General features: G+C 51.2%; 1 protein-coding gene and 1 long non-coding RNA gene across 11 annotated transcripts in view; one reads left to right on the plus strand and one right to left on the minus strand.

Moving 5' to 3' along the window:
- NCAM1 (neural cell adhesion molecule 1) overlaps positions 1–8,800 on the plus strand; it is a 90,516-nt gene extending 81,716 nt beyond the window's left edge. For 5 of the 9 annotated variants that reach the window (XM_051812160.1, XM_051812151.1, XM_051812152.1 and 2 more), the window contains 4 exons: positions 2,683–2,890; positions 3,339–3,455; positions 4,516–5,289; positions 6,600–8,800. In XM_051812160.1, the coding sequence (XP_051668120.1) occupies positions 2,683–2,890; positions 3,339–3,455; positions 4,516–5,289; positions 6,600–6,720 (1,220 nt within the window). In that variant the 3' untranslated portion in view covers positions 6,721–8,800. The remainder of the gene's footprint in view (positions 1–2,682; positions 2,891–3,338; positions 3,456–4,515; positions 5,290–6,599) is intronic. The other 4 variants (XM_051812155.1, XM_051812162.1, XM_051812163.1 and 1 more) reach the window with 2 other exon arrangements.
- A 248-nt stretch (positions 8,801–9,048) lies between these two features.
- LOC127482131 (uncharacterized) lies at positions 9,049–9,876 on the minus strand. 2 transcript variants are annotated; one of them, XR_007908428.1, is made up of 3 exons: positions 9,696–9,876; positions 9,526–9,609; positions 9,049–9,440 (listed from the first exon to the last, which is right to left on the minus strand). It is a non-coding gene; the product is annotated as an uncharacterized LOC127482131 (long non-coding RNA). The 2 variants fall into 2 exon arrangements; XR_007908427.1 differs by having other exon boundaries at positions 9,049–9,482.
- Positions 9,877–11,714: the final 1,838 nt, after the last annotated feature.

Genomic DNA, 11,714 nt, shown 5'->3' on the forward strand with positions numbered 1-11,714 from the left:
TCAGGTCAGAAATGTCCAACATCTATTTATTACATGTCCTCTCATACACAGTGTGAGCAGCTGGTGCTCAACAGTGACTATTTATTTATACATTTCTTTTCTACACAGAATTGTTTTAGACCCCAACAAACTCTTTAGGGATGTCTAAATATTAGTTTCCTGAAATAAAACCTAAATTCTGCTACAGAATGGAGTCAATAGTTCCTAGAAGCATTTGTAGATCAATTTAATTTAATCAGATGTGACAGTCTGTGAAAATGAATAACACACCACATGCTTTCTGCATTTTATAGCAACAGCAAAATTCCTTTGCAAAATCTATACAGGAAAAAGAAATGCAGCACCAACAGCCTCCAAGTTCAAGGGGTCATGGAGGATTCTTAAATTATTCTTCCTTACTGCTGGTCTCTGAAGGATTTGGAATATCAATTCATGTCATGAATTAGAATTTATGATACTCAGCCAGCAGAAGAGGTTTGGAAGTTCCTGTAAATTGCAGAGCTTTCTTACTAGCCCAGAAGAAACCAAATTGCAGGCGATTACCTGGCCCAGTTTGATTGTCTGCAGTGCAAAATGTAAGAACAGCACAGAACCAAGGGTGTTCCCTGCAGGTTTGCCCCAGATCTCCCCACCCCGGGGGCAGAGGGGCACAGAATGGGCTGGAAGGGAGGGGGAGACCAGGAGGGGGGGCTTGTGCCTGCTCAGGAGCTCTGCTTTGGGTGTTCAGAGGGAACAGGGTCGTTTTGGGGCCGTCAGAGCAGGAATGGGGGCTCTGGGGATGGTGGAGCCTGGTGGGGTTTGGACCCTTGTGCAGAGGGGTCAGGGTTCCAGGGCACTGACTCTGCTCCAGGTGACAGCACAGCCACTGTGACCTGGGAGCTCTTGGCAGTTTTGGGGATACAATTCCATGCATTATTCCTGGGCTGAGCTCCCCCCCCTCTGTTTCCAGCTTTAGAACCTTGTCTCTTCACTCCAATGAAGATATTTGATTTATTCCACATCCTGTTCTGCTGCAGGTGGGGCTGCAGTGACCTCAGCCAGCCCTTTCTGAAGTCACACTGGCTGAGTTTCCAAGAATTGATCATTTTAATTCTTCCCCCACGACTGTGATGTTTCCCTGATTCATCTGTGAGTCACAGACAAGGTGTGGGCAATGCACAAAAACTGCAGGGCTCTCGAGGTGGTTTGTGCCACAGATAATTCCTGCCTTTGAGGGGCCTTTGGCTGATGCTGGCAGGTCTTGGCAGGGAGAGGAAGCAAAGAGCAGGACTCTGTTTGAATGGAATTTTCCAGGAGGTGTTTTCTAGCACATGGAAGTCCCAGGATGAAATATTTTTGTGACATCCAACAGTAAAACATGGTAGAAATTACTAGAGTTGCATCTTAATTGAAAGAAAAACCAGAATACTCCTCTGAGTGATGACAACTATGATGCTCTTGCCCCGCTGTCTCAGGAATCATCGGCTCTGTCAGAGGCACAAGCCTTTGCTGAGGGCACAGTCCTGTCCTGGGAGGTAAATTATGTGATGGCTGAGACCAACCAGCAGGTTTGGAGTGGTTTGGTACCTCTAAATAAGTGTTGAACTGTATGAGCCACCAACCAAATGCTCTGCCTGCAGATGGGCAGCTTGGCAGGAGTTGTTCTGAACAGAACAAGGGGAACACAAAGCACCTGGTGTTCAGGGGGTGATAGAAGGAGCCTGCAAAGCTGCAGCTGTGCCTGCTGGTTTGGACAGGACTCACTGGTGTGTTTATCCCCTCCCTGTCTCTAAGGAAAGGCTCAGCAGTTTAGAAGTAGGAAGTTAAACTCCACTTGCCCTGGAGTTAGTGCTGTGTGGGCAATCCCATATAGAGCATTTCCTGGGCCTCCATCCCCACCTCTCACCCACTGTCCCTCTCTCTCCTGGAAAAGGCAAGGTATTGTTTTCTGTTCTGCAGCTGGGGAGAGGTGGTGGAGATGGGCTGTGGAGGAGCAGGGAGTGCTGGGGCCAGGGCAGCCCCAGCAGAGTGGCAGAGCTGCTTTTCTTTGCCTCCTGCTTCCTCAGAAGGCTCTTGGGCTGTGTGTCCCTCAGCCAGAACACTCCTGAGCACTCCCTGTGAGCTCAGCTGCCTCTGGATAAGCCATGGACAGTTCACCCCTCCCCAGGTCTGCACAGCTGGGTCTTCCCTAAGCTGCAGGAAGGGGTTTAACTCCTTCCAGTTCCACCACATTAAGGGGCTCACCGACACTGAGGCCCCACAGGTATCACCCAGTGGTTTGTGTCCCACCTGGGCAAGTCCTGCTGCACAGTCTGGGCTTTACTTCCACTGGTTTTTGGGCCACGCTGGCAGTGCCAAAGCCACTCTGGACCCCAGACACAACCTCTTGAGGAGGTGGTGGAGGGAAGCTGGAGCCCTTCAGCGTCCCAGCTGGGTGTGTGCCATGGCAGAAGAGGCTTCTGCTGTTTGCTTTCCAGGCTTTACCCCAACAGAGATGGGCAAAGCCCTGTCAGGACCACGGGAATCCATCTTTTGAGGTTGTCCTGCATAGGATAAAGCCCAGGTTATAACACAAGGCTGCTAGAGAGAGGGTGAACCTTCTGAAAGCCTCCTGTGCCTGTCACCTTAAGTGCAGCCCAAATCAAGCCCTGACTCACCTTTTAACCACAGTGCCTTCTCTTCTTCTCTCTTTGGTCCCTGAAGCCAGCACCAGCCCCACGGCAGGCCTGGGCACTGCTGCCATCATTGGCATCCTGGTCGTGGTGTTCGTGGCACTGCTGGTGGCCGTGGACGTCACCTGCTACTTCCTCAACAAGTGTGGGCTCCTCATGTGCATCGCGGTCAACATGTGCGGCAAATCCGGCCCCGGGGCCAAGGGCAAGGACATGGAGGAGGGAAAAGCTGCCTTCTCGTGAGTACTGCCCCTGCCCCTGTCCCCCTTCTTGTGAGTACTGCCACTGCTCCTGTCCCCCTTCTCCTGAGTACTGCCCCTGCCACTGCTCCTGTCCCCAGCAGCCGCAGGAGGAGGAGCTGTCCCGGCGGGCCGGGGGTTCCTCAGCTCTGATGGGAGGGTGCTGGGGAGGTCTGGGGTTCTCTGTGCTTCCAAGAAGGTGTTTCTGCAGTTGTTGCCCTGGTTTTGTCTCCTTCCTGTTGGTGGCCATCGGACAGGTGGCCCAGTGGACATCCCAGTGCTGGACGTGCCGCTGGAGTTCTGTGCCGTGGGGAAGGAGAAGTGACCCCAAGGAGTGCCCCGTGTTTAGCCCAGGGTGTCTGTCACTCACTGGGGGCGTTCACAGCGTGTCTTTGCAGGAGGATTCCTGTGAGTGGGCTCCAACCTCGGTGCAATTCCTTCCCTGCAGGAAAGATGAGTCCAAGGAGCCCATCGTGGAGGTGCGGACGGAGGAGGAGCGGACCCCCAACCACGACGGGGGCAAACACACGGAGCCCAACGAGACCACCCCGCTGACAGAGCCAGAGTATGTTGGCATTAGCCAGTCCTAGCACAGGGGCACTGCAGTGCCCTCAGCTGCCCCCATCTCACGATCAAGGTCTCCCGTGAGCACAACTTAGGGCAGGAAGAGAGGAAGAAAGGTAAAACCTCCACCTGCCGTTGGTGACGTGCCAGTGAGGAAGTGCCTCCTCTCAAGATTCAGTGACTCCTATTCCCAGCACTGGAATGGAGCAGAGTGTCCTCAAAGGCCTGTCTGTGCCAGCCCTGCCCGGTGTGGAGATCAAAGACCTGCCCAGGTTCACTGCAGAGGATCCAGAGCAGAGTCAGCCCCGGCTGGCAGCGAGGGCTGTGTGAGCCGTGCCCAGCAGTGCTGGAGGAGAGCCTGAACCCCCTGAGAGCACCCCCTGAGAGCTGCAGAGGAGCTGGGCTCTGCTGTGGAGGAGGCAGAGCAAGTCTGAGTGTTCTGAGAGAGGGCTGAGAGCTCCATGTGAGCTTTGTTCACATCAGGGAACTGAACTGGGCCCTGAGTCTGCATCACGTGTGCGTGTGAGAAAAAGAAATGTGTTCTGTGTGGCTGGATGGCCTTGCAGACCTTCAGGCCAGCCTGCAGCTAAAAGGACAGGGCAAGGTGAGGGGTCCTGCACTGGGACCGTGCTGTGTGGTGACAGCTGGCACAGGGCTGCAGGCTCAGGGCATTGGCAGAAAGCTTCCCTGGGAGCTCAGGGGGAAGCACTGAGAGCAAAGTTAGGCTGAGGGAGAAGAGTCTTTGCAAGTTGACAGGTTTCCTTTTGCCTCAGACCTGAACCAAAACTCTCTGTGAACAAGCCATTCCTGCAGGTCACATCCTCTTTGCCTTTTTTCTCTCCTAGTTATCCTCACTCTTCCCTCGCTCCCTTTGCATGTTTGACCTCTGAAAGTCTCTGCTCCTCCTGAGTCCCTCTCCGTGTTGTGTGTGTGTGTGTGTGTGTTGTAACCAGCTGGTGCTGCTCCACCTCCTCACTCTCCCTCTCTGCCCCCCCCTTTCCCTGCTGTCGTTTCGGGGCTTCATTGTCTCTATTTCTCTTCTGCCCCTGTCCCCCCCGCAGGCACCCCGCTGACACCGCAGCCACCGTGGAGGACATGCTGCCTTCTGTCACCACGGGCACCACTAACTCTGACACTATCACTGAAACCTTTGCCACTGCTCAGAACAGCCCCACCAGCGAGAGCACCACGCTGACCTCCAGCATTGCCCCTCCGGCCGCGGCCGCCCCCGACTCCAACGCCGCGTCGCCCGGCCAGGCCACCCCGGCCAAAGGGGCGGCCGCCACCTCGGTGTCGTCACCGCCACCCTCCTCCACCCCCAAAGTGGCCCCTCTCGTTGACCTCAGCGACACCCCGAGCTCTGCTCCGGCCACTAACAGTTTGTCTTCAAGTGTCCTGTCGGGGCAGGGCGCGGTGCTCAGCCCCAGCGCCGCCGCCGAGGCCTCCAAAGCGGCAGCTGGGAACAAGCCGGCTGCCCCCGGCCCCGCGAACCTCACGAGCCCTGCAGCTCCAGCAGAGCCCAAGCAGGAGGCCTCCAGCACCAAGAGCCCCGAGAAGGAGCCTGTGCAGCCCAGCACAGTGAAGAGTCCGACGGAGACGCCCAAGAACCCGAGCAACGTGAAGAGCGAGGCTGCCTCGGGCAGCACCGCCAACCCCTCCCAGAACGAGGACTTAAAAATGGACGAAGGGACCTTCAAGACACCAGACATTGATCTTGCAAAGGATGTTTTTGCAGCTCTTGGCACTGCTCCTGCCAGTGTGGCTGGTGGGCAAGCTCACGAGCCTGCTCCTTCCACTGCAGACAGCTCTGTACCCGCTGCGCCTGCAAAGACCGAGTACGGCTGCCTTTACTCTTGTGTTGGTTGTGTGCTGTGTCTCTTGTGCCCTGGTGCTCGTGCTGTGTCCTTGTTGGGTGTTCTCTTAACTAATCTCACCGTTTCCTTAGCGAACTAACTCACCACTGAACCGACAGGGCTTGGCTTGAAAGGTCCAGGAGGAAAGCCAGGAGTAGGCTGTGCCAGGGAAGCAGAGAAAAGAAACCTGGGAATTCATTGGGAATGTGTTATTCCTCAGACTTTTATGCAGCTTTGTCTATCGTGGGTTATTCTTTTGTGGAAGAGAGCAGAAATAGTTCAGTTTGGTGCAGAGGAAGAGCTGAGTTCCTGCAGGTCAATGAGCACAACCACCCAAATTCCATTTCCTGACAGATGAGTGGAAATTCAAAACACGCTCAGTGTAAGCCTGGGCAGAAAAATTAGTGCCACGTGGAACCGTGAAAGCCAGGAACCTCTGGAGCTGTCCCTAAGCTGGCAGAAGGATGAGGCAGTGTGGTGCTGTCTGAGAGGGGAGCAGTGGGGTCAGGATAACCTGGCAGAGTGTTGGATTAGGGATGAGTCTCCACCAGCTGTACCAGGTCTCCTTTCTACCCAGCTGATTTATTCTGAGAGCAGCAGCACGTCCCCAGGCAGGGCCACCCCAGGGCCCTTTGGAGCCTTGTGCCATCTGGAGAGGATCCACATCCCTCAGCTGAGAGGGGTCTGCACCTTGTGTTTGGCAGGAGAGTGGAAAGAGCAGGAGAAGCTCCCCTGGGTGGCTGGGGGAGGGTGCCCAGCTGTGGGGCAGGGGTTGGACAGGAGCACTCGTGCTGTGCTGGGCTGTCAGCTGCTGGCAGAGCCTGTGGAGATGGGCACCTCCCTTCCACCTGGGAAAATTCCCATCTTCCGTGTTTCACTTCCTGCAACGTGCTGGGAAATTCTGGGACTGGCTTCCTGTAGGAAAAAAAAAGGGTTTTCTGCTAAAAACTCAGCCTGTTTGACCAGGGCACTGGGGTGGTAAAGTGGAATTCCTTGGCAACCGGGCGAGTTTCCCTGGGGCTCCTCTTTGCCCACCTCGAGCCCCTGCAGCTGCACCCTCGTCCTGCCTCGTGTTAGCCCAGGGCAGGAGGAGCAAAAAAGATGAATCCAGAGCGAAGTGAAGCTGGGCTGGGGGGGACTGAGTTTGGTTTTACTTCTCCCTGCATCAGGAAATGCTCCTTTTGCTCTGCCAAAGCGAGGCGTGGGCTCCAGAAAGATATTCGTTCCTTATCAGTCACTCAGCCTGCCTTTCTGTGCCTCTAAACTGTGCCGTTTTGGTGATTGTTCCCCAGGAAAATCCCAGTAGAAGACAAATCCGAAGTGCAGGTGACAGACAGGAAGACCCCTCCAGCAGAAGTGAAGACGGTCCCCAACGAAGCCACACAAACAAATGAGAACGAGAGCAAAGCATGATCAGCACCGGGGAGACAACGAGAGAGCATTGAAATCACAGCCCACACACCCATCTCATTCCTCTAGTGTCTGTTGCCTTTTTTAAACAAACAAACAAACCAGAAAATGCATAAACGGGGGGAGGGGGGAATGTCTACTTTTTTTTTCTTTTATTTTCTTCTCTTCTCCTTTTTTTTTTTTTAATTTTCTTTTTTTTTTTATTTGTTTGTTTTACTATTTCTAGAAAGATTCTATTTGTTGTGCACTTGCTTTTAAAAAGTAATACATGTTAAAAACAGGGTTAAACCCGTAACCAAATCAGGGCTTGGCTGACCCTGGGTATATTCAGAGAAGCAAAAGTTGCAATACTGTTTGCAATGTGGTTGGGAAGCTCAGAATCAACTAGTCCTAGACAAAAAAGAAAAAAAAAAAAAACACAAAAAAGACAAAAAAAATAATCAAAGAGACCCTGTTGTTTCCTTTGTTAGTATAGCAGATATAACCACTGTGCTGCTGGGCACGGCTGGTACTTAAAGAACAAAGTCCACAATTTATTTTTATACTTTTCAGTCGAGTTTGAAATATGTAAAGCCTCATAAATAAGTTATAATTTCTGTTCACCTTGTATTTGTTCAGTATGCAAAGTGTCTCGAGCCCTTTGTGACTGAATTCTGTTTGCCACGTTAGACATTTATTTGGGGTTTATTATTATCTATTTTTTAGGAAGAATGCCAAAATTGCAGCTTCGGGGGATGTATTTCAATTTGCAGTATTCAGACTCTACATTTCTTTAAATTTTATGTTAATTTTTTTTTTTTTGCCAACTTTTGTTCTTTCCAGTGTTTACAATTGACAGATATTTTTTTAACTTTTGTTGTGTTTAAATGGATGTGTAAAATAGCTGCCTTTTTTTTTTTTTCTTTTTTTTTTTTGTTTGGAAGTCAATCCAGTCTCTAGACTCTAGGGTAGCAGCATGCTTGCTTTGCAAAGGGAGACATTTTCAAACATGGATGTTTACAGTAGTTGTTTCCCCTTTATCTTTTCTTAATTATTGTTATTATTATTATTATTGTTATTATTATTATTATTATTTCTTACTGGAGTAAGAAGAAAAGCGATGCTGGGGTTTGGTTTGGGATTTTTTTTGGGGGGGTGGGGGGTATTCAAACCACTTGTCACCAATCAAGGTCTTTATCCAGCAATCCACATAAACCCAGGCTCTCCTTAGAATGGGGGAATTGCTGGAGAAAGTCCTTCTATTCTTAAATTTAGTTGAAGTCCCTTGCTGGACCTGGGCCTGACTGCATAAGAGAAATATCATCTCTGCTTTTTTAGGACATTCTCCCCTTTCCTTCATGGAACCCTCCCAGAGCTCTGAGGAGCAGAAGGGAGATTGTACAGTTGGGGCTGGTCTGGGCTCAGATGTTTGACTGCATCAGTTCCCCCTTATTTTGATGCCAGTAAATCCCAGGGTCAGTAAATCCCACGTCCTGTGGCCCTGGAAAGCACATTTCAAAGCAAAGACTCTTTGCCCAAAGGTGCTGGGCAGGTGCCAGACCCCTCCTGCTGGTGGGGCTGGACCAGCTGATCCCTGTAGGTCCCTTCCAAGTGCCCCTCCCTGTCCTGTCCTGTCCCCCTGTGTGTGCTGAGTCTGTGCTCTGCAGAACCAAAAACCCGAAATCAGGAGCAAGTGCTTGGAAATCAGTGCCAGGGGTGCCCCCTGGCATCGTGTCTTAGGAGCTGGGAAAGGGGGTGACGCAGCAGCTGTGTTAAAATCATGGAAGGGGGCAGCTGATAATGGCATTTCTCATCAGGAATCATGGAGTAACGCTGAGATTTGGGGGTGAAAAGGAGCTTTGAGCAGAAGGGAGGCAGAGGCGTGTAGGGAGAGACCAGCCCATTGTATAGAGATGTTCCTTCTGTTGGGGTTTTGGGGTTTTTTTTTTCCTCCCTTTTTTTTTTTTTCCTGTTTTTGTTTCTTTTGTTTTCTTTTTTTATTCTACTTTAGATCTGCAAGCTTGTGCACTGTGGGTGCGTGACTATTTTAGTGTGAACCGTGTTTTTTGTCATAGTATTGAAATAATAAAAAAGCTTCAACATAGTTTGGATGTGGAAGGTGTAGCGCTAGTTCAGATTTGAAGAAAAAAAAATATTCAGGAATTCAAACAAACAAACGAAAAGAGAACAACTCTTACAAAGAACAGAAGCCTTTAAATGAGAAAACCAACCCGAGCTGAGTGTGGTTCTGTGGTGAGGAGCAGGAGGATGAGGGGGGTTTGGAGGCCGCAGTTGGCTCAGGTCAGTGGAGCCACTTCCATCCGTGTGTCCTTGGAAGGAGTGCAGTCTGTTCCAGCAGCATCACATCACTTCCAACTGTGGGAAATAATGGTCTTGTCATTTGCTAAGTGTGGGGTTTTTTGCATTTTTTCCTCAGCTCCTGGGATGCCCGTGGGGGATGGCTGGAGGTGCAGGACCCATCCCGGTGGGATCTCGGGGCAGGACGGGGCCTCACCCCAAAGCCCTGCAGCAGATCCTGCCCTTGCATGACCCATCACAGCAGTGTCGGTGTAACTGGGGGGAAGTTTGGCTCACAGTCCTTAGGATTGCTTTGTTTTCCCGAGAAACCCATCGGTCAGAGGCAGCACAAGGAGTTCCCGGGGTGTGTCTGCACCGGGGAGCTTTGGGGCAGCAGTGGGTGCTTCTGTCCCTGGGGTGAGCTCAGTTTGTCACATCAGTGATACCTCCATCCCTGGGGTGAGCTCAGTTGGTCAGATCAGTGGTACCTCTGTTCCCATGGGTGAGCTCAGTTGGTCAGATCAGTGGTACCTCTGTCCCTGGGGTGAGCTCAGTTGGTCAGATCAGTGGTACCTCTGTCCCTGGGGTGAGCTCAGTTGGTCAGATCAGTGGTACCTCTGTTCCCATGGGTGAGCTCAGTTGGTCAGATCAGTGGTACCTCTGTTCCCATGGGTGAGCTCAGTTGGTCAGATCAGTGGTACCTCCATTGCTCTGGGTGAGCTCAGTTGGTCAGATCAGTGGTACCTCTGTCCCTGGGGTGAGCTCAGTTGGTCAGATCAGTGGTACCTCCATCCCTGGGGTGAGCTCAGTTGGTCAGATCAGTGGTACTTCTGTTGCTCTGGGTGAGCTCAGTCTGTCAGATCTCTGCAGTTGTGGCTGGTTTTGTCATCTGTGTGTTGGACCTCCCCAGTTCTAACCCCTGAGAGCTGAGCTGCCCAGTGCCAACCATCAGCCCCTGTTGGGTGAAAAGGGGGAACTCCCCCCTGGATTGGCCTTTCCACTGGAAAAGGGGCCCAGCCCAGAGCCCAGCCCAGCACCCACACTGACAGAGGGTCTGGGGTTGGAACTGGGGCAGCTTTAAGGTCCCTTCCAACCCAAACCATTCCATGGGTGGAGTGAGCACCACTCCAAGCAGGAGTGGAACCCTGTGAGCTCCTTCTTCACGTTCTCACAACTCCTCCCAGTCCTTGCAGTGCTTTGACACTCGCCCTTATTGGGGGGTCATTTATTTAATGTACAAGTTGCCCGTTCCCAGGGCAGCCCAGGCTTCCCTGCTCTGAGTTCCACCTCTGAGGAGGTGCCAGCCCAGCCCCTGGGCACTGTGTGTGTTGGTGTGTGTGCCCATCCCCAGCCAGGGGCCCCAGGAGTGCTGACATTGTGCTGCCCATGCGTGAAGGTGACGACAGTGCATCCCGTCCTTCAGCTTTGAGAGTGGACTTTTATTTTCACCCTTTTCTATGGAGCCTTCAAACCCCACATTTTTCACACCTAGGCTGTTTTGGTAGTTGTTCTCAGCCCCTCCATTGCCATCCTTCCCCAGCATTCCCTACTTTTGGGGGCCTTCTATCTTGTTAAAAAAAGAAAAAAACAAAAAATCTTTTTACCGAGTGAAACATCGAGTCCACCTTTATCCCCATTCTCACTGGTGTAAATACTGATACTAACTGAGGATTTTGACTTTGCATTCTGTCAGAATACTGTGTTCAAATAAAAATTACAAAAAAAAAAAAAAAAAAGAAAAGCTGCTGCCCTTCTTTAGCTGCTCTGCCAGGGCCCAACCCCTGAGTGTCCCAAACAGTGTTTTAAAGTTTGTGTCTTTGCCCCACTGCATTTATTTATTCATTTCCCTCGGATAACAAGCACACAGATGCAGTTCCATCTGTGAAACAGGGACAGCTTTTTTTCCCTCCCCCAAAAAGGGCACTTCCCTGTTGTGTGGCTATGGAAGGTGTGAGTTTTGGCTTTAAAAGTTCTCCTTAACCCATCCTGAATTGGACGCCTGAACTTGATTAATGAGGGTTCAATCTAATGAATTTATTTAATAAATGAATTCAGTTAAGGGTCTTTATCCTTTTTTTCCTAAATTTTAACCAAAACCCGCCAAAATGCCCAAGTTTAATTTTTCTAGTCTGGGGGTTGCAAGGGGTGGGGTGTCTGTTTACTTTTTCTTAAGAATATTTTCAGAAATTCGGAGTTTATTTTCACACAGAAGTTTCCATTTGGCTGAAAAAGACCTTTCCCCCCCCCCCCCCCACTATCCATTTGCTATAAAAAACCCACCAATTCCTTTCAAGTGGGGGAAACATGAACTGGCCCAAGTCCCTGGTTGGGTTTGAAGGGAGGGCTCTGAGGTTGCTTTTGTGTTCCTGGCTTTGGCAGCTGCTTCCCTGGATGCCCCCAGTGTCTGCTCTGCATCCAGGGCCGGGGGCCTGGAATCCATTCCCTGGTTTTGCCTCCTTTCCTGCTGCACCAGCTTCAGCTCCAGGAGCTCAGGTATTTTTCCCTCTTCTCCCAGAGGTAACAGAGGGGCCTGGAGCCTCATTTGCTGTCGCTGCTGAGCACATGTCCTCGTGTGAAAAGGGGTTTCCTTCCCCTGGAGTCGTGGTTGTGCTCAGTGACAAACAGCTGGCAAATTCTTTGCGAGATCTTTGTGTTTCTTCAGCCATTTTTCAGTCTCCAGACCTGCCTTTTAATTTCCATTTTAGTTCTTTAACTCCTCT

Source organism: Manacus candei, unplaced genomic scaffold (assembly GCF_025592945.1).
Source record: "Manacus candei isolate 608988 ecotype Guabito, Panama unplaced genomic scaffold, ASM2559294v1 h1tg000086l, whole genome shotgun sequence".
Lineage (NCBI taxonomy): Eukaryota > Metazoa > Chordata > Aves > Passeriformes > Pipridae > Manacus > Manacus candei.